The 21484-nt window shown below is 40.5% G+C and overlaps 1 protein-coding gene across 3 annotated transcripts in view; it reads left to right on the top strand.

Moving 5' to 3' along the window:
• Window positions 1-19378, top strand: part of TULP3 (TUB like protein 3) — a 67887-nt gene extending 48509 nt beyond the window's left edge. For 2 of the 3 annotated variants that reach the window (XM_037133937.2, XM_053662372.1), the window contains exons 5-11: window positions 1598-1725; window positions 2097-2294; window positions 4677-4789; window positions 5802-5916; window positions 8434-8532; window positions 8902-9073; window positions 9544-11912. In XM_037133937.2, the coding sequence (XP_036989832.2) occupies window positions 1598-1725; window positions 2097-2294; window positions 4677-4789; window positions 5802-5916; window positions 8434-8532; window positions 8902-9073; window positions 9544-9677 (959 nt within the window). In that variant the 3' untranslated portion in view covers window positions 9678-11912. Of the gene's footprint in view, window positions 1-1597; window positions 1726-2096; window positions 2295-4676; window positions 4790-5801; window positions 5917-8433; window positions 8533-8901; window positions 9074-9543; window positions 11913-18934 lie in introns of those variants that run through there. The other variant, XR_008391051.1, reaches the window with a different exon arrangement.
• The last annotated feature ends 2106 nt before the right edge of the window (window positions 19379-21484 follow it).

The raw sequence follows: 21484 nt of genomic DNA, 5'->3' as shown, positions 1-21484 counted from the left end.
TGAGCCATCTGGCCAAGGCAGATAATTTTTTTTACAATAGCTTATTGAGATATAATTCACATAACACACAATTCACCCATTTAAAGTGAACAGATTCATTGGTTTCTAGTATATTCACAGAAGTCTGCAAACATCATTACACTCAATTTTAGAATATATTCGTGATTCCCAAAAGAAACCTTGTACCTATTAGCAATCACTATGTATTTCTCTCCAACCCCTACAACCCCAGGCAACTACCAGTCTACTTCTACCTCTCGATTTGCCTATTCCTGACATTTAAAAAAATATTTATTTTTATTTATTTCGAAGGGAAGGAAAAAGAGAGGGAGAGAAATATCAGTGTGGTTGCCTCTCTCTTACCCCCTACTAGGGGCCCGACCTGGCCTACAGCTCAGGCATGTGTCCTGACTGGGAATCAAACCAACAACCCTTTGGTCCGCAGTCCAGTGCTCAGTCCACTGAGCCACACCAGCCAGGGCTCTATTCTTGACATTTCATATAAATAGAATCATACACTATGTGGTCCTTTATGATTGGCTTCTTTCACTCAACGTAAAGTTTTCAAGGTTCATCATGTTGTAGCAGGTATCAGTACCTCATTCCTTTTTATGGCTGCGTAATAGTACCTTTATGTATATACCACAGCTTATCTGTTCATCAGTTGATCCATATTCAGGTTGTTTTCACCTTCTGAATATTGTGACTGCTGCTATGAACATTGGTGTACAAGTATCTGTTTGAGTCTCTGTTTTCAGTTCTTTTGATTATATACTCAGAAATGGAATTGCTGGATCATGTGGCAAATCTATATTTAATTTTTTTAGGAACCACCATGTTTTCCACAGTGGCTGCCTAATTTTACATTGCCACCAGCAGTGCACGAGGTTCCAATTTCTCCACATCCTCACCAACACTTAGTTTAAAAAAAGAAACTTTTATGTATTTTTTATTGTTTTTTTTTTGAGAGAGAGACAGACAGACATTGATTTGTTGTTCCACTTATAAAATTTATTGGTCGATTCTTGGACGTGCCCTGAGTGGGGATTGAACTTGCAGCCTTGGCTCTAACCATCTGACCTACCTGGCCAGTGCCTGTTTTTTGTTCACAACAAAAAACAGCCATCCTGATTCTTGTGAAGTAGTATCTCATTGTGATTTTGATTTGCATTTCTGTAATGATTAGTGATGTGCATCTTTTTCAGGTGCTTGTCAGCCATTTACGAATCTTCTTTAGAGAAATGTTTATTCAAGTCCTTTACCCATTTTTGAATTGGGTTGTTTGTTGTTGTTGAGTTATAGGAGTTCTTTGTTTATCCTAGATATTAATCCTTCATCAGATACATGATTTGCAAATATTTTTCCCACACACATAATGTCTTAAAGAGCTAAATTAGGGTGGCAACAGTGGGAAAAAAAGACAAAGGGGTACATTTGAGTGAGAATATGAAGAAAGAATTGTCAAAATTTGGATAAAGTCGCTGTGTTTTCAGTCAGAATAGCTTACAATGTTTTAAGCAAGAAAATTAAAATTCTCTTTGGTTCAAAGGTTTCTTTTTTAAACCAGTTTTGTTGACAGTTCTTCCTTTTCCTCTAGGTATCTCAGGTAGTTTGAACTTTGATGAGGAGACTGATGGGGAAGAAGAAGGAGAAAAATTAAGATCTCATTCACCACGTTCAGGGGCAGAAAGATCTAGTTCTTCATCCAGCCAGAAGTCAACCACAGTATGTAGTTCTGAAATTTCTTCCTTTGGAGGTAATTTAACTATTTCCTAAATATATCTTCAGTGTTTAAATACCATTATGGAGTGAGTGTTGCTTCAAAAGATTTAAACGCAAATTTAAAGTTCATAACCTCTCTAAATTTCTTGTGTCTCAAGCCAGCTATTGTGAAGCTATATCCCATTTTTGTACTTAAGCTCCTTCATTATTCCAAACATCCATATACTTACTTAACTTCTCAGTTTTCTATTATTTTGTCAGAAGACTGAAGACACAGGGATAAATCAATGTTATTTTATCCACGAAGTGTTTCTCAGAGAGAATAGGAGGTGTTTCTAACCCTGCCTCTTGCTTATATACGGCTGTTCTTTCAGGATACAGGAGCTTCTGGTATTTCAGCCCAACAAAATGATAACCAGCTGGGAGAAGTGGAGAATTTAGAGGACTTTGCTTATAGTCCTGCCCCTCGAGGCATCACAGTCAAGTGTCGGATAACCAGAGATAAAAAAGGAATGGATGGGGGTCTCTTTCCCACTTACTATATGCACTTGGAAAAGGATGAAAATCGGAAGGTATGAGAATTGATTCTGTTTATTTTAAATTTGTACTTATTGATTTGAGAGCAAGAGAAACGTCGATTTGCTGTTGCACTTTTGAATGTGTTCATTGATTGATTCTTGTACGTGACCAGGGATCAAATCCACAATCAGCCTGTTGGGACATTGCTCTACCTAGTAGAGCTGCCTAGGTAGGTCAACCAGCTGACCTACCTAGTTAGAACCTGAGAATTGATTTTTAAGACAAATCTTGAGAGAGAGGGGAAAAATGTGAGAATAGATTGTTGATGGGTCTTGTGATAGGGGAATAACACTGGTATTATACCAAGGCAGCTAGAGGTAATAGATTATATTTATTAATTGCCAGCTGCTATGTTCTCACTATTTTCAAAGAGCTCATAATCCAATAGGCAAAAATCTCCCTCCACACCAAAAAAAGAGTTTTATTCTGAATGTAAGAAAATGGAAGAGAATATTTGAATGTAATTATTTTTACTTCTGTTCCTTTTTTGGGATGGGGGCTGTTACCGTGTGCTCTTTGGTTTTTACTTTTATTATGGTAGAAAATGACATTGTGGAAGAAAGAACAAGTTTTAGGGAATAGGATAAATTGAAAATATAAAAGAATATACAAGTGAAAAGTCTTGTTTCTACCCTAGAAATTCTAATTTACTTTTGTACCTAAGTTTGAGACAGTTTAATATTTGCTACTAAACAGTATATTTTGTATTATTAACAGGTCTAAGTGGATGATTTAAGGATCCTAGAAATTAGATTATGATAATAGATATCATTGTTATTATGACCACTGTTTAGTGAGTTTTTATGATGTACCAGGCATGTGCTAAATGCTTCATTATCACTTACAATCCTTATGACAACCTGGTAAGATGAGATTTATATCCCTGCTTTATGGTTTAGGAAGTGATATCCTGTCCCAGGTCATACCACTAAGTGGCAGAACCAGATTCAAACCCACATGTTTTTTATTCCAAAGTCTTCTTTTAGTGTATACTAGCACTCTTCTGCTTCCCATTATGGCCCAAGTCCAGTAGGGTTTAGCAAGGAAGCATAAATATGAGGCTGTTCATACCACTGAAGTCACAAAAGTTTAAAAAATACAACTCCCGCCCCAACAAAATACCAAAAGGAGTATTAGGAATGCAGTTGTAGTAAAGAATGGGAAGGGTAGGTATTTAGGATCCTGTCTCTCCTTAAGTTGGAAAGTTTCTCTTTTTTATGGAATTGGATGAAGCTTTTTTTAAAAGTCACTGGAGGTTTCAGGGATAAAGTTGTAAATAGTTATGTAGAGAATAAAGCTAGCAAACTTAGAAAAGTTGCGCAGTTGGGAGACACTGCTTGTGAATTCTTAGAAGCATTATGAGGGCTATTATGAAAAGGGTTAAAGACCCACACAGATCGGTCTTCTCTGAGAAAACACCAGATGGTGACGACACTGGTGCCAAGACAGGGTGAGATCCTGGGGGCCCTGGAATGGGAGGACTTGGTGGCTTCTTTCGAAGCTGGGGATCAAGACCATGGAGTTTGTGAGGCAAGGCCAAGGACAAGCAGTGGATACCCTTCACTAAGCTTGGTCCTCTGGTCACAGACATGATCGGCTCTCTGAAGGGGATCTCTCTCTTCTGCCTGTCCATCAAGGAATCAGAATGTTGGGTTTTCTGGGCCATCCCTCAAGAATGAGGTTTGAAGATTATGTCTGTGTAATACAGACCAGGTTCAAGACATTTATTGCCATTGGGAATTAGAACAGCCATGTCAGTCTATGTATTACATGTTAGAAGGAAGTAGCCACTGCCATTCATGGGGCCTTCATGCTGGCAAAACTCTCCATAGTCCTTGTATGGTGAGGCTACTGGGGAAACAAGGTTGGCAAGCCTCACACTGTCCCTTGCAAGGTGCCTGGCCAGTGTTGCTCTGTGTTGGTGGCCTCATCCCCACTGTCAGGGATGCTGGCATTGTCTCAGCTTCTGGGCAGCATTGAGGACTGCTATACCTCGGGCAGGGCTACACTGTCACCCTAGGCAACTTTGAAAAGGCCAGCTTTGATGCCGGCTCCAAGATCCACTGCTGTCTCACCCCCAGCCTCTGGAAAAGAGACTGTGTTCACCAAGTCTCCCCAGCAGGAGTTCGCCATCTTGTAAAGACCCAGACCAGAGTCTCCATGCACAGGACCCAGGGGCCAGCTGTGGCCACTACATAGTCCATACAAGAAAAATTAAAGTGACTTAAGCCTCTTTAACAATAATAAACAAAAAACCAAAGATTTGACTGCTTGATACTGGGATAGCCATTGCTAAACATTTACTAAATAAGTAGACAAAATAAACCATAGTGATTCTTCTGACTTCATTATTGACTGACTTTTTTTCCCCCCAGATATTTCTTCTTGCAGGTAGAAAGCGAAAAAAGAGCAAAACATCCAATTACCTTATCTCTACTGATCCAACAGATTTATCTCGTGAAGGAGAAAGTTATATTGGCAAACTCAGGTGATAGCATCCCTGTATCACTGTCCTATTCTTTCTTATACTTTTATTCCTGTTGTAAAAAATAATATAAGTGGAATCACTTTAAAAATGAAGTCAGGGTCCTGGCCAGTATGACTGAGCTGTTGGAGCGTTGTCCCATAGACGGAAAAGTCGTGGATTGATTTCCGGTCAGGGCAGGTTGCAAGTTCAATCCCTGCTCAGGGCGCATACGAGAAGGCAACCAATAGATGTTTTCTCTCACATTGATGTCTCTCTCTCTTTACTTTTCCTTCTAAAAGCAATGAAAAAAACATGTGTTTGGGTGAGGATAAAAAAAGGAGGAGTTGGAGCTGCCATCCCAGAGCAATTGATTTGCATCGTCTTATGCCTCAAACCTTTGGAATGTTAAAACTGGACAGAATAATCTTTGGACTGGGCTGAAAAATGTATTGTGCAAAGATAACAAGAAAGCAGATATTATGACTATAAGACTGATGACCATAGGATTAAAAATTAAAACCATTATTTAGAACTTGTGTCACTATGTTAGCTTATCTGCACCAATTAGCAGTGCCTTACTTGTACTGAGGTAATAAGTTCCTTTTCCCTTTCTCATAAGTAACTCTTGCCTTTGTCTCCTAATCAGAATACTGTTTGGGTTTCTGCCTCTGAATCAGTGCTTTCTGAATAGCTATTCTTTTTTTTTTGATCTCAAATAAATGCTTGTTGCCTCTCACTTTGGCCTTTTATTTTTAGGTTGACAGTGTAGTTTTAGGACAACCCATATCTTTTTTACAATCAGCTTTTGTAAGTTATAATCTATTAATATTGTAATCTAAAGACAAAGAAGTTAAAAGAAAATCTAAGTCCTTTCTTTGTTTTAATGAGAGATCTTTGAAAAAGTGATGAGGAACACTTAGACATTTGGAAAATAGGCAGGTAGCCTTCCGTTCTGTTACGTACCTCTCCTAGACTGTGTTTGTGTAAGAGAAAAAATATAGACCATTATGGTGACTTTTTCTTTTGATTCTAGATCCAACCTCATGGGGACCAAGTTTACAGTTTATGACCATGGTGTCAGCCCCGCCAAAGCTCAAGGTCTGGTAGAAAAGGCCTATACCCGGCAGGAGCTGGCAGCCATCTGCTACGTAAGTGCTGTCCTTGGAAGTACCTCTTCCTTCACTTCCTGGATTCCCTGCTGACATCTTACACTAAACTTACTATCTTCCCTCCCGGGCTTGTTTCTATTTACTGATCCCCCTTTTCTGTTGCTGGAATCATTTTCTGTATATGTTTGAGTTCTAAGTATTTATGAATTGCCAAGTTCATTTATTTTTTTACTGTTTTAGGATGTCTTGCCTTATCTGCTCTTCTCTTTTCCTAATGCCATTGGATTAACATAGACCTTTATTACCTCTAAACCCATTGGCCAGAGGCTACAATAAATTACAAACTGATCTCTTTGCTTGTAGTCTTTTTCTGTTTATTCTGTACTGCTGCCAGACAAATCTTCCTAAAACAGAATTCCAGTTGATCTTATTGTTCTCCTGCTTCAAATCTTTTAGACTACCCATTATGTACAGAATAAAATCTGAAATTTCCTTGCAGACAGTTCTAGCAGCACTCTCCCTGTCCTTTCCTATCATTCTGGCCACAGCAGCCCTCCCTCCTGTTATCCTTTGTTCTACCTTAAGATCATCCTTGTCTTGAGAACCTTCCCTAGTTTCCCTTCTTGCCCTTTGCGTATCAGCCGACATCATCAGAGGAGTCTTTCCTGACCGCTAGACATGGTTGACATTCTTCTGTATACACCCACTGCTTCCTCTCAGAATTGTTAAGTAAAAAAAAAGAAAGCAGGAAGGTATTAACCCAACTCAGCTGTTCCTTGATCTCAAAGCCTCAACATTTTTTCCCCAAAGTCTTAACATTTTAACTGTGCATGACTGTCATTTGTGTGCATGTGGATATGTATGTAAACACACACACGTCCACATACAAGGGGCGACCCCAAAACCCAGAATTTATTTACAAAAAAACTGTGTATTCTGACGTGTTTGAACTTTAGTCCCCTTCAAAGTACTCTCCATTTGGTGCAATATACCTACTGAAACCTTTATTTCACCGCTCAGAACAGTTTTTGAACTAATCACTTTTAGTGCCTTTTAGTGCTTCTGCTGTTTTTTGTTTCACCTCTTCCACATCGGCAAATGTTTCCTTTTACCCAGGGAAACAAAAAAAAAGTTACTTGGGACAAGAGTGGGTAAATAGGGAGGGTAGGGTATGAGGTTCATGAACTTTTGGGTCAAAAACTGCTGAACACGCCCTGGCTGGCATAGCTCAGTGGATTGAGCGCGGGCCTGCGAACCAGAGTATCGCGGTTCGATTCCCAAGTCAGGGCACATGCCTGGGGTTGCAGGCCAGTTCCCAGCAGGGGACGCGTGAGAGGCAACCATACATTGATCTTTCTCTCCCACTTTCTCCTTCCCTTCCCCTCTCTCAAAAAATAAATAAATAAAATATTTTTAAAAAATACAAAAAAAAAAACCCCCTGCTGAACACTCAGCTCAGTGTGGGTCAGTATGCTCATAAATCACCCAGGATGAAATGGGCAAATGCTAGAAAGAGTCTTAGGAAAAATTCACTGAAGCCGAATGTAGCATCTCACAACACCACCAGCTGATACACTGATACAGATGTGTTCCTAGAACACTAACCTAATGGGGGAAGGGGGAAGCCTGAACTATAAGGAGCCCACCCTCAACAAGATAAACAAGATAATTATGGGGTCTTTGGGTCTTTCCTCATATTTAATGTACTTATTTTATTCATATATAATCTGCCTGGCTTGAGAGGCGTTTGAGTTTTTTACCTCCTGATACAGGCCCCATTTAATTTACACTGTAATTTTCACTGTAGATCATACAGTGCTGTACTCTCTTTGGGAGATAAAGATTGATTGATTTATTTCTGAGATTTTAATCCTCACCCAAGGATTATCTTTACTAATTTTAGATAGAGAGAAAGTGGGGGGAGTGGGGTGGTGACGAAAGAAACATTAATCAATTGCCTCCCATATGCACCCTGGCTGGGGATCAATCCTATAACCTCGGTATGTGCCCTGACCAGGGATCAAACTCTCAGTCTTTTGGTATATGGGATGATGCTCCAACTAACTGAGCTACCTGGCCAGGGCTAGGAATAAATACTTACTGATGACAAGAACTGGACAGTTTGCTCACAGTTGTCTCAAAGTTCATTTAAGTAGTAAGAGTAAAATTTTAAACCAATAAGTCTGTTTAAATTCAGGTGTTCCAATTAGGTTTAAAAAGAGGGAGATGGATAATTACTTTCCTGGTCTTGATTCTCTCTCTCTCTTTAACTATAGTAATAATAAAATAGCTCTTAGGGCTCAGGTAAGTGTTATGTCAAGAATATGGTCTTGGCCCTGGCCATTTGGTTACAGCATTGTCCTTGCATGTCAAGATTAAAGGTTTGATCCCTGGTCAGGGCACTACAAGGATCAACTAATGAGTGCATAAGTAAGTGGAATAACAAATCAATGTTTCTGTCTCTACCCCTTGCTCTCTGTAATAGAAAAGAAAAAAGGAAGGTGGTCTTGTTTTCCTTTCTGTTTCCAAGTTCTGTCTTATTTACCTGTCTTCCAGGAAACAAATGTACTTGGATTTAAAGGTCCTAGGAAAATGTCTGTGATCATTCCAGGGATGAATATGAATCATCAACGGATCCCATTTTGGCCACGAAACGTAAGAACATATTGAATCAGTAAAGGACTCTAAAAGACAAGCATATAGTACAGAAAACATCAACCCAAAACCCCAAACTGGAGTATTGCTCATCATCTTTCAATTTAGGAGATCCATCACTCCAGAACCTCAGGATAAGTACAATTACAGACTAGTTGCTAGAGTGCTTGATTTGCAACCAGTCTGCAAAGACAAATGCTAAACAATCTGTAAGAATAAAAAAACCCAGCTTAATTGATAACTTTGCTTCTCTTTTACCCTTTCTGAAATGGAGAAAATATTCCCCTACTCTACTTTCTCCCTCACAGAGTTGAGAATGAATGGTTTCTTATGGTTCTCTTACAAAGCAGTGATTTTCCTTTCAAACAGGACCATGAGAGCTTGCTTTCAAAATGGCAAAACAAAACCATGGAGAACTTGATTGAGCTGCACAACAAGGCCCCAGTCTGGAATGATGACACTCAGTCCTATGTCCTGAACTTCCATGGCCGGGTCACTCAGGCTTCTGTGAAGAACTTTCAGATAGTACACGAAAATGACCGTAAGCCACAGGAAGGGCTGGATGGGCGCAGGAGGAAGGATGTCCTTACACAGTGGGGGAATGAACATTTCCTATCACTGATAGGAAGCTATATTCAGGAGAGAATTGTCTCAGAAAGAAATGATTTCTTTGGAAAGACAAAACAACAGTTTTACAGTAAAACTTCCGAACCAATGTTTTGAGGGGGACTAAAAAGCCTGAGGCTGTTTGAGAAGCAAATGCAAGTGATGCTCACTCGGTACAGGTTCCTTGGCAACTCTAGCTCGTGAAACTTGTGCTGTGCCCAGCAAGCTACTCTTAACTCATCTCTCTTCTTTCCCTTTCATGCTGGTCAGGAGTAGTCTCATCTCTGTGGTTGAGATCTGCTGATTACCTACCCTATTTGGAGGATTTGTTTTTTTTGTATGTTAACAGGCTTTTTTCTAGTACAGCCACATTATCTTCTAATATCATATTTTCTGTGTTTCCAGCTGACTATATAGTCATGCAGTTTGGACGTGTGGCAGACGACGTGTTCACCCTGGATTACAACTACCCACTGTGTGCACTTCAGGCCTTCGCCATTGGGCTTTCTAGCTTTGACAGCAAGCTAGCGTGTGAATGAGACGGAAAGCACACACAGAGCTGGACTTTCTCACTACAGAGCTTTCAGGAGCAGGTAGTTGCCTACCTTGCTCTTGGCCCAGGACATGAAGAGAGACAATCTGCACCTTTTGGAATAATCCCTGAATGTATGTGTGTGTATATGTGTATATACATACATGTATGTGTTATGTATACACATGTAGACACACACACCCCACTTCTCTGGATTTCACAGACCTGGTCAAGGACTATAGGTTAACATACGTGAGAAATTATTAATTAAAAGCAGAGGAAGGCTTTTGTCCAGAGCACAATGATAGCCCTTGAGGTTATTGCCTCTTATAGATTCTGTGCAAGAGTCAGATTTCCTTGGAAACTTGTAGCTAGAATCAGGTTCTAATTAAATACTTGGGTGTCTTTTTTGAAGACATTTTCAGAGAGGAACAGTTCCCTAAATTGACTTTAGTCTCTAACTTTAGGTCTGCAAACTTTTTCCCCTCAAGGGCCAGATGGTCTCTCTCAGAACTACTCAGTTCTGTCATTGTAGTGCAGAAGTAGCCATGGCCAGTTCATATATGGATGAGGGTGGCCTTATTCTGGTGAAACTTTATAAAACCAGGCAGTAGCCAGATTTGGCCTGTGGGCCATAGTTTGCCAACCTCTGCTTCAGGTATATCTTTATACTCTCTGGACTTGGGCGTTTCCAGAAGAGGCTCCTATTATGCAACGGTATGAGTGGGAAATGGAGAAGTCCTACAGATTGGATCCAGAGAGGTGCTCAGCTGCATTCACTGTTAACAAAGCACTACCTTGTTTTGGTGACGATGGTTTCTAGAGTATTGTTCATCATCAGAACTGGAAAACTCCAAGGTCCACGATCATTTTGAGTCCACACAGGTGGCTTAATTCCCCTAACCTGCCTGACACACCTATAGGAGAAGACAATGCCAGCCACTTTACCTTCCCCAAGAAAAGAACTTGCGCTCACTAGGAAACAAATCTAGAATTGTATTGTTTTAACAACAGGGAGTATAGTATTTGTTTCTTAGAGCTAGCTTGGTGTCCCCATGGTGCTTGGAAGGTACTGATGTCAGTCCCCCTCTTTCCTCAGAGCAGATTGGCTGGCACCAAGTTCAGTCAAAGAGCCTATGGCCACATTTGTGACTGGTGATGTGAGAATTTTATATAATTGTCTTAATTTCAGTTCAGACTAAAAACTCCAGAGGTGACTTAGTCTACTTAAGACTGAGAGTAATTTGACAGATGCCTTCATTTTCAACCCAGGAGTGCCTCCCCAGCTGTATTAATATGGAGCGATGGTTCAAAGGGACACACACACCTGTAGACCATGTAAGAAGTAAGAGATTATTATGTGTTGAAACTCTGTCATTATCAAAAGTGGTGGCGGGAGAGGCTTGGTGGCAACCAGCTAACTCCTGAGCTCTGCAGACCTTACTGGGCAGAACTTGGGGCCTTTCTTCTTGAAATAAATATTATCAGCTCCCTAAAGCCTGGTTCATTGGTACAGATGAAGCTCCTGTCTTCCTCATAGATCATGAGTTTTGCTAAGTTGTTCAGATTATTAGCACCTCTGCTGATAATGTGACTCTGCTGTCAGCTCACCTGTCTCAGAGTGTACCTGAATCTTGAGAATCCAGTAATTTTGTGAGTGCTGCATTCAGCAATGCTCAACACCCAAGCCTTTGTGCATTGAGCTGTTTGCCAGTGTGGGGCAAGATATCAGTGGTCATTGTTCCATTTTGTTTCCCTTCTGTGGACTCTCTTTTTGCCTCTGCTTCCTGTTGTTCCATGCTCCATATCAAAAAGCATTGTGACAGAAGGCGGTCTGTGAGATGAAAAGTCCTTTGGCTTCTCCCCACTTGAAAGTCCTATGTGATGTGTTTTGTCATGATTGGTTTCCATCTCAGGCATGCTTCCATCAAGTGCCTCCTTCATAGAAGTGCCCAAAGCCCTTCAGACCTCTGGCACCACCTTCCTCAAGTACTGTCAGGTGAGCTGTCCTCCTTGAAAACAAAGCTGATCACTATGTCTGGTTGTAATAATTGACAGCATCTGGAGAAGGGGAGCCTCCTGGGCTGACCAGCTCTAATCCTGTTCCTTTCTGCTTCCTCTGGCTCAGAGACATTTATTTTCTTGCTTCATGTATTTGCTGCTTGAATGTGCAGGTGATTGGTTTTATGTAAATCATATTTATACTTTTTGTATGCCACAAAAATAAATACTTTATATAAAAGTGGAAGTGTTGCCATTGTTCTTTTCAAAGCCCCATTTCTTTTTTTTAAAGATTTTATTTATTTACTTTTAGAGAGAGGGGAGAGATGGAAGAAAGAAAAACATTAATGTGAGAGAGAAACATAGATTGATTGCCTCTTACACACTCCCAAACGGGGACCTGGCGTGCAACCTAGGCACTCTAGCTGGGAATCGAACCAGCAACCCTTTGGTTCATAGGCCAGCTCAATCTACTGAGCCACAGGAGCCAGGCCATAAAGCCCCATTTCTTACATAGTTCCTACTGTCACCACTTGGCAACAGTGAACTAATCTTCAAGGACACCATAAACTCAAACCAGGGTCATGTGGGAGCCTGCAGACTGCAAAGTTTGCATTCCAGAGACTGTAGCCTCATCATACAATGTCACCAAGAGTTCCTGCATAGATAATGGAGCTGAGAGCCAGGCCTAGAGGGGCTCACAGAAGGGTGGGTTTTATCTCATTCTGGACACCTGCACTGGTCCTTCTCCTAGATCATCTTTGTTGTACTGCTTACTGATTCAGCAGCAAAACAAATATCTAATAGTGAAATAGACTGCATCTCTTTCCTTTAAGTGTTCACATTTTAAAGCTACCTTATGTGGACAAGTTTAGAAAAGTATGTTCACAAGTCTGTACCAGACTGCTGCCCTCATCAGTGTCATATTGGTGAGTCCCAGGAAAGCAGCAGGAAGAGCCTAAAAATCAGGATGAGAGCTAGAATCAAAGTCTAATTTTTACAGCTTCTCACACAATTCTTTTTGGCTAAGGTGCATGTGTGGCCAAAGAGGTTATTTATGACCAGTTTCATATACTTTTCAGTGACCAGGAATAATATCAGTGATTATTGACATGCAAGCTATCAGCAAGTGTTAATTTAAAAATCTAAAACAGACCTGCAAAAGGCTCTTCTTGATTATAAGTTTAGTAGATCATAAAAGAAACAAACTAGCATCAGTTCATTTCCTTTACATAGCATGATGGGTGCAGAAAAAAAGCAGTGGGTCAACTGAGGGAAAAATCCCTGGGTTCTGGCCCTTTTTCTGCTAGTGATTTGTCATATGCCTCTTTCCTCATCTGTTGATTGATTTTCTATTATACAACCATCTTTAATTTTTGAATTACATGATTCTCCCCACTCATGCTGGCAATAATTTGGAATTCCCATAAATGTCTTGAACTGAACTCTCTGGCTACCTTTTGGATAGATAAGGGTTGTTTGTGGCTGAAGATAGTGCTGGGAGGACAACACAGACCTCAGGAAAAGACCCTAGGGGCCTGAGCTAAGGAACTAGAGGGGACATTCTGGAGTGGCAGAAGTGCACAAAATAGGTAACTAGAATCTCACACCAAAGAAGCGCATAACCTTAAAGCTGCTTTCCCCCAATAACTAGGGATATCTTGCTTTGCGGAGAAAATCAGGTGTTGCAAGCTGCCCTTCTGAGCCTCCAGCTTCTCCTCTGGATAGAAAGGGCCTGTGTCCTCAGGCCATATGTCTAAGATCTGCTTCTTTCCAGTCTGTAGCCCTCTCAAAGTTCCTCACTTGGACCCCTGCTAGGGGCTTGCCAAGGACTGACCAGATTCTGTCCCACTACTCAGACGTGTTGTTGACCAACTGAATGTTATTTTGCTTCCTCTACCCACTTAGGTCTCCTAGTTATCATAGTCAGTGTATATTCAAAAGTCTTACAGTCTACTTTATCAGCCAACACATAACTCCTCTCATTCACAAAAACCTAAGGATGCCATAGTGAATGCAGGATTTGTCTTCGGTGCTGTCAGAACTTTTGGCAACCCCTAATTATGCCACAGATGGTTTCCTGGCACCATCTACTGACCAGTGGTGCACATTACAAACTTTAAAATGAATAGCACAGATTGCGACATCCAGATGAGGGAGTCACAAAGGGCTCAGGATGATTTCAACAAGTGGACCTTGTAATCTATCCAGTAAAGTTGTGCTATGGCATGACTCTTCTGAAGGACTGAGGAGAGTAGTATTTCTGGAGCTTAGAAACTAATTGAGATAGTCCAGGTAAAATGCCTGGGGTCTGGCATTGTAAACATTTAGTAATGGCAAATATCATATTCATGAACGTTCTTTTAAAATAAAACAATGCAGCCTGAGGAGCTGTGGCTAAATGATTGAGTGCCAGCCTCTGAAACAAAAAGGTCACTGGTTCAATTCCCAGTCGGAGAATATGCCTGGGTTGCAGGGCCAGGTCCCCAGCTGGGGGTATGCAAGGGGCAACCAAATTAATGTATTTCTTGCACATCACATCTGTGTTTCTCTCCCTTTCTCCCTCCCTTCCCCCCTCTCTCAAAATAAATGAAAATCTCTTTTTTAAAAAACATTAAAACAATGAATCCTAGTTGACTTTTTAAGCCATGCAGTTATACAAAGTAGTTGTTAAATGCTCATAAAGCAATTTTAAGGATATTTAAAAAATGTTTTTTGATTGATTTTTAGAGAGGAAGGGAGAGAAGCATCAATTTGTTGTTCCACTTATTTATGTATTCTTTTTTAAGCATCTTTTCTTTTAATTAATTTATTTTTCAAGTATCGTTTTCTTTTACTCCCATCCCAGCCCACCCCCTATTTATGTACTCATTGGTTGATTCTTGTATGTGCCCTGATGGGGATTGAACCTGCAACCTTGGTGTATCAGGATGTCGCTCTAACCAACTGAGCTACCCAGCCAGGGCCATATAAAGCCATTTTGGATGGTTTTCCAGGGACTGTGTTGAAAAGAAAGAAAAAATAGCATTGTTTTTCTGGGTAACTAAACATCCATGTTCAATCCTCATCCCAGTCCTACCTCACATTCCTTATTTTGTACCCATCTCTCTGTTTCTATTTGAAGGAACAGCCCAGGCCAAAAACAGTCTTGATATTATGTCAATGGAAGTTTTTAAAAATATGAAATGGGCGTCTCTGATTTGTTCTGGCTGTGCCTAGTCTTTTGGTCCATCGGGCCCGAGCAAGCTTCTTTGCACATTGACTTCTAGCCTGGCTGTGGCCCAGGAGTGGAAAGTGCACAGAGGGTGAAGCTGGCAGGGAGTGGCAGTGGGAGTGCTCCAGGTACCTTTTGTTACACATTTTGGCTTAATGTAGTGGTTCTCAAGTTCAGGTTATTTTAACTATCTACCCAGATTCTGTCTCTTATGATTTTTAAGGATTCTGAGAGTAAAAATCCAGTAGTTTCCGCTCTTCTGTAGCCTGGGGGCAGGAAGGTGAGGAAGGAAGAATGGTCAGAGAGGAAAGGAGGGGTTCACACAGACCAGGGCCAGGAGTTAGATCAATATTTTAGAAGTGGGGTCTAAATGGAATTTCTAGAGTACTAAGGCATGTTCAGGACAAATTACATCAATGTAAGATGAAAATTTTTTTTTTTTTTTTTTTTCTTTTTTTTTCTTTTTTTTTTTTAATGACCTTAAGCCCTGGCCAGATAGTTCAGTTGGTTAGAGCTGCATCCCATACACCAAAAAGGTTGAGGGTTTGACTCCCAGTCAGGGCACATGCCTGGATGTCAGGCAGCCAGTTGATGTTCTCTCTGCTCCCTCCTGTCTCTAAAACCAGTAAATGTATACTTGGGTGAGGACCAAAAAAACAATGACCTGAAAAATATCCTGATTTTGCCTTTGGTAGTCTTATACATTGGATATATAGGTACAAATTTTAAATAGTAACAATTTTATATGGTTTTTGAAAAAGTTTAAAGACTGTATATAATTAAAACCTCCTTCCACGTGTGTCCTTGTTTCCCTTGCCCTGTCATATTCTTATGTACAGTTAACCATGTTTAATTTATTTCCAGTTTCTTTATGCAAAAAAAATGTATTTGTAATTTCCCACCCTTTGTGCACAAACAGTAGCATATGATACTCTCAGTTCAGTAGCTTGTTTTTCTCAGTTGATATATCTTGGAGATATTCCCATGTCCATAAATATAGCCCTTCCTCATACTTGTCTGTGCTCCACATTATTTCATCATAGGAAGTACCACAGTGCTTTTAACTGGTCTCCTATACAAAGACAATTTGCACATTAAGATATTTTAGCACCAGGTTTTGAGTATATACAGTGTTCCAGGGACCCATTATTTACTTTAATCTTTTTCACTCTTTATGCTCAATAACTCTCACATTACACCTTTAAACTTGATGTCTGCCACAGTCTGGATTCTTTTCCTAGTTCTGCAAGTGTTACCTGCCTGCTCAACATCTTTTGGATGCTACACAGCTGTGCCGTCCAACGCCATAGCTATTAGTCATGTGTAGCTATTTAAATAAAGTAAAACACAGTTCAGTTCTTCAGTTATACTAGCTATGTGCAAGTTCTCAATAGGCACATGTGGCTACTGACTACCGTGTTGGACAGGCAGATAAAGAACATTTGTTATTTTAGAAAGTTCTCTTTGGAGCATTGGTCCACAGAAACCTCACCTTTAGGTTTTCAGATCTTAACTGTCTTCTCAACAATTCTCCCAACTGGAAGTTGTTACTTGTCTAGTTCCCTCATTATCTTGTTAGCTTGAGAGGCAGGGATTGTGGCATTGCTATTTATCCGTACTGCCTACCTGAGCACAGTGCCAAGGACATCATACATGTTCAGTGGGTTTGGAATGAAAAACAGTGACGAAGAACCCGAGGCTCATAATATAAGTGTGCCCAAGGTCCTAATTAGTATGTGGCCAAGCTGTCATTAGACCTGAGATTAATTCCCCGGTAAGGTCACAGGACATGACTACGTTAACTTTCATTTTTAAAATACTGTATCAGAGTTACTGAAAATGAGTATTTAACTGAATAAGCCTTTTTTCTTCCTTTTGATTTTTTAAAGGAAGATCCTAGATACCTGATCCAAAAGATACTCTGGGAATCTCAGAGAAACTCTGAGGTTATATGGAGAAGGCTTCAACCACTGGGCTCTGGAAACCAATAGTTTTATTTCAGTGTGGAAATACACTGTATTAGTTTGCTAGAGCTCCTACAACAAAATACCACACATTGGGTGGCTTTAACAAAAATTTAGTTCTCACGTTCTGGAGGCTAGAAGTCCAAAATGAAGGTGTTGGCAAGTTTGGTTTTATTCTGAAGTCTCTCTCCTGGGCTTATAGATGGCCCTCTTCTCCCTGTGTCTGCACATGGTTTGTCCTCGGAGTCCCCTGGGAGTTGTCTGTATCTTAATTTCCTCTTCTTAAAGCTTAAAGGGGCACCAGTCAGATTGAATTAGGGCGTGAAAGATCTGATTTTAACTTCTCTCTCTAAAGACATTATCTCCAAATCTAGTGGAATTCCAGCATTCCAACGTACTGGGTATTAGCACTTCAACTTGAATTTGGGAGGGGGACACAGATAAGCCCTTTAGAGTCTTTCACACGTTTTTAGAATTTTATTTACTTATTTCACTCTTTTTAGTGATACTATTACAGATGTCCCCATTCCCCTCCCCTCTTTGCCCCCCTCCACCCAGCCCCTGTCCCCACTTCCCTCAGGTCATCACCACAGCATTGTCTGTGTCTATGAGTTATGCATGTATGTTCTTTGGCTAATCCCTTTACCTTTCATCCAGTCTCCTCTCCCCTCTGACAGCTGTCAGTCTGTTCCATGTGTCCATGCCTCCATTTCTATTTTGTTTGTCAGTTTATTTTGTTCACTAGATTCCACATGAGGTCATATAGTATTTGTCTTTCTCTGACTGGCTTATTTCACTTAGCATAATAATCTCCAGGTCTATCCATGCTGTTGCAAAAGTAAGATTTTCTTTTTTCTTTTTTTACTGCCATCTAGAATTCCATTGTGTGAATGTACCACAAGTTTTTATCCACTTGTCTACTGTTGAGCACTTGGGCTACTTCCAGATCTTGGCTATTTAAATTAACATCGCTATGAACTTAGTGGTACATATATCCTTTCAAATTGGTATTTGGGATTTTTAGGATATATTCCCAGAAGTGGGTCAAAGGTAGTTTCATTTTTAATTTTCTGAGGAAATTCCATACTGTTTTCCCACAGTGGCTGCACTAGTCTGCATTCCCACCAACAGTTATCAGGATTCACTTTTCTCCACATCCTCTCCAACACTCGTTTGTTGATTTATTGATGGTAGTCATTTTGGTAGGTGTAAGGTGGTATCTCATTGTGGTTTTAATTTGCATCTCACATTCTTCTTTGATGAAGAGATAACAACTAATATTGTGTTTATCAAATTACAGACTGCTTTTATTCTATAGAGGGGGAAAAAGACTCTAAACTTTAATAAAAATCTGTCCTTTAAAACACAAGATTCAGTTCAGCTATGATGGAGTAAAGATCCTTCTTAAGGAAAAAACACCTGGAAATACTGTGTGGAGAGATTAAACAAGGAAAGGCAGCAGAACACTAGTTGACCACAGCAGCTGGCACATGCTTTTGAAGGTGGGGCGGGGCGTGCTTGGGAATGTCTCAAACGCAGATTTGCCTTTTCCCAGAAGACTAGGAAACAATTTTTCCTTGACTCTGTCCTTGTCAACTTTTACCTAGGCTATTAAGTTATAGGGCTTTTTAAAAATTACCCTGTGGAAAAGTTACAGAAAGCTTAGACATATGGTTCTAGTCATCTTTTGTCCTCTCATTAAGAAACAAGGACACATTTGTTACAGAAAATAAAGAATAAAAATGAGATAAATAAATCCTTTATCTTCAAGCTGTCAGAGATAAGTGTTCTAAAATATTTTTCACCCTGGCTGGTGTGGGTCAGTGGGTTGAGCGCCAACCTGTGAACCAAAAGGTCACTGTTTGATTCCAGTCAGGACACATGCCTGGGTTACAAGCCAGGTCCCCTGTTGGGGGTGTGTGAGAGGCAACTGATCCGATGGATGTCTCTCTCTTTCTCTTTCCCTACCCCTCTCTCTAGAAATGAATAAATAAAACCTTTAAAAATGTTTTCAACTTATTTTCCAAAAACAGATCATCCTATATATGCTGTTTTTAAAATTCACTTTCCCCTCTTCCTTTCCAGCTCTGGCCCCAGATGCAGCCGCCACAGTGATGTTGATGCCCAAGAACCAGATTGTCGTTTATGAACTTTTTAAGGAGGGAGTGATGGTAGTTAAGAAGGATGTGCACATGGCTAAATACCCTGAGCTGGCAGACAAGAATGTGCCTAATCTTCACGTTATGAAGGCCATGCAGTCTCTCAAATCACGACGTGATGGAACAGTTTACCTAGAGGCATTTCTACTGGTACCTTACTAACAAGGGCATCCAGTATCTCCGTGTTTACTTCTCCCTGCCCCCTAAGATCGTGCACTGCAGATGCCCTGAGATTGGCAGGCCAAAGCCCACATGTCTGGAGAACAAGTGACCTGCAAGACTCATACAAGGGAAAGCTGACAGAGACATTTACAGATGGAGTGCTGTGCCCCCTGGTGCAGACCCTGAAGCCCAAGCCAGGGCTGCGTCAACCACCTCAGTAAAGTTGGAGGGGTTATTTTGTGGTGAATAAACTTGTGGTCAGAAAATTAAAATAATAACAATAATCAAATAAAATCCACTTTCCCACTTATTATAGCATGAATGTTTGGTTTATTAAAAAACATCTTGTTATTGACAGCTGTAAATAATTTCATTACACAAGCCCTGGCTGGTGTAGCTCAGTGGACTGAGCACAGGCCTGCAAACCAGAGGATCGTGGTTTGATTCCGAGTCAGGGCATATTCCTGGGTTGCAGACCCGTTCCCTGCAGGCCAGTTCCCAGCAGGGGATGCACGAAAGACAACCATACATTGATGTTTCTCTCCCTCTCTCCTTCCCCTCTAAAGATAAATAAATAAATAAAATCTTAAAAAAAAGAAAGAATTTCATTACACAGATGTGGTTGCACTTGATTAACACAGTATCATATACTGGATAATTTGTTTAACTATGACCATAGAGGTTGGAAAAACAAAATTTATTAAAGGAATGGAAATTATACTAAACAACGTGATAAAACTAATATGATTTTGGACTTTGATTTTGTAGTACAGACAACACAGGTACCCTTCCCACATCAAGATGGGCCCAGACCACACCCCCTCTTTCTGCACCACTCACGTGCAAGCCTGAATGACTGTCCATTGGCAGGACCAGAGAGAGCAGCCTGGATTGCTAGGAAGTGAGAGGAGCTCTGGATTGATTATATGGCATAGTTTGAAGGGAGCTATATGCATCTCTTCTAGCTGGATCCAGACAGATGAAACATTTCTACCAACAGTCATTCCTGAGGGTCAATGAATGAGAGTTCTGTCCCTTAAATACCCTTGGTAAGGGCAGGACATGTGTGGAAAATCAGTCTTCACCCAGAGGGACTTCAACAGCTTGAGAACACATTTCTGAAGAGCTCTCTAGAAGCCAGTGAGGGCATGGACCAGGAGGCTTAAGACCTGAGGTCATCACTGCAGCTAGGATCATTTTTGGTCTTGGGTAGTTAATATTTGAAAGGAATAAGCCAGTCTGTTCTCCAAATTTCCTCTCAGTAGTCCGTACTGAAGTGACACTGAAAGGTTGTTCTGTCTATACTCTGGACTCTGTCTTGCCTTCCGCTCAGTCCTTGGACCCTGGCTAGACCCACCTACCAACACAACCTGTTCCTCCCTTTGTTTGAATTATCTCAGTTAATGTTACCACCATTTGTTCAGTTATCAAATTTAGTGATTTTTGTTCCCTTTCTCACCCTTCTAGTCACAAGTTCTTAATGATTTTGCCTCTAGATTATTCCCTAAACCCTTTTCCACATCTTCAACATTAGGACCACTGCCTGAGTATAAGGCATGTGATTTTCCAATCCAGCCTTAGAAGGGTCTATCTGACGTCGGTGCTGATTATGTCACACCTGTGACATAGGTACCCAAACTCTTCAGTATGGGATGTGGTGATCGTCACAACCTGGCACCCACTAATTGTAATCTATTTTCCCCAGCTCCTATTCTCCAGCCACATCAGTTTACAAGACTTCTCCTTACCACCTTCTGTACCATACCTTTGTGGGTATTCCAGTCAAAATTTGGCAAACTCTCATTTATCTGTCAAGAGCTAGATTATATGTTCCCCTTGTAACTTGAATTTCATTGTTCCTTATTTTGGTATAATTGTTTCCTCTTTCCACCTAGATTGTAAACTTCTTGAGGGTAGGGCAAGGACCTACCCCTGCATTTAGCATAGAGCTCAGTAAAAAGACACTTAACAAATGGTTATTATATTAAAGGGCTAGTGCCTATATGCTCTCCTGTATTGCAATCTGTTCATGTGTATGAGGTGTGACCAGGTCTGGTGTGACTCATTATTTAACAAGTACACCAGAATCTGTATATACAAACAGGAGCTGCTGCCTTCAAAGTCTTCTGCTTCTGAGACTGGATACTTCTGACAGGGATGCTGTTATTACTCAAAACATCTTTGGAATACTCTCAGAAACAACTTTGGCATTCACATCACTTTCTTTCCAATATCCTCTGTGGTAGCATTTTTCATTTTTTCAATATTTTTAATGCATTTATCCCAGATACCAAGATGGTGCTGGGTGAAAGAC

The sequence above is a fragment of the Artibeus jamaicensis genome, unplaced genomic scaffold, assembly GCF_021234435.1.
Source record: "Artibeus jamaicensis isolate MK-2021 breed Jamaican fruit bat unplaced genomic scaffold, CSHL_Jam_final contig_1028, whole genome shotgun sequence".
In the NCBI taxonomy this organism is placed as follows: domain Eukaryota; kingdom Metazoa; phylum Chordata; class Mammalia; order Chiroptera; family Phyllostomidae; genus Artibeus; species Artibeus jamaicensis.
Note: the sequence above shows the minus strand (reverse complement) of the source record. Positions and strands in the feature narration are given on the sequence as shown.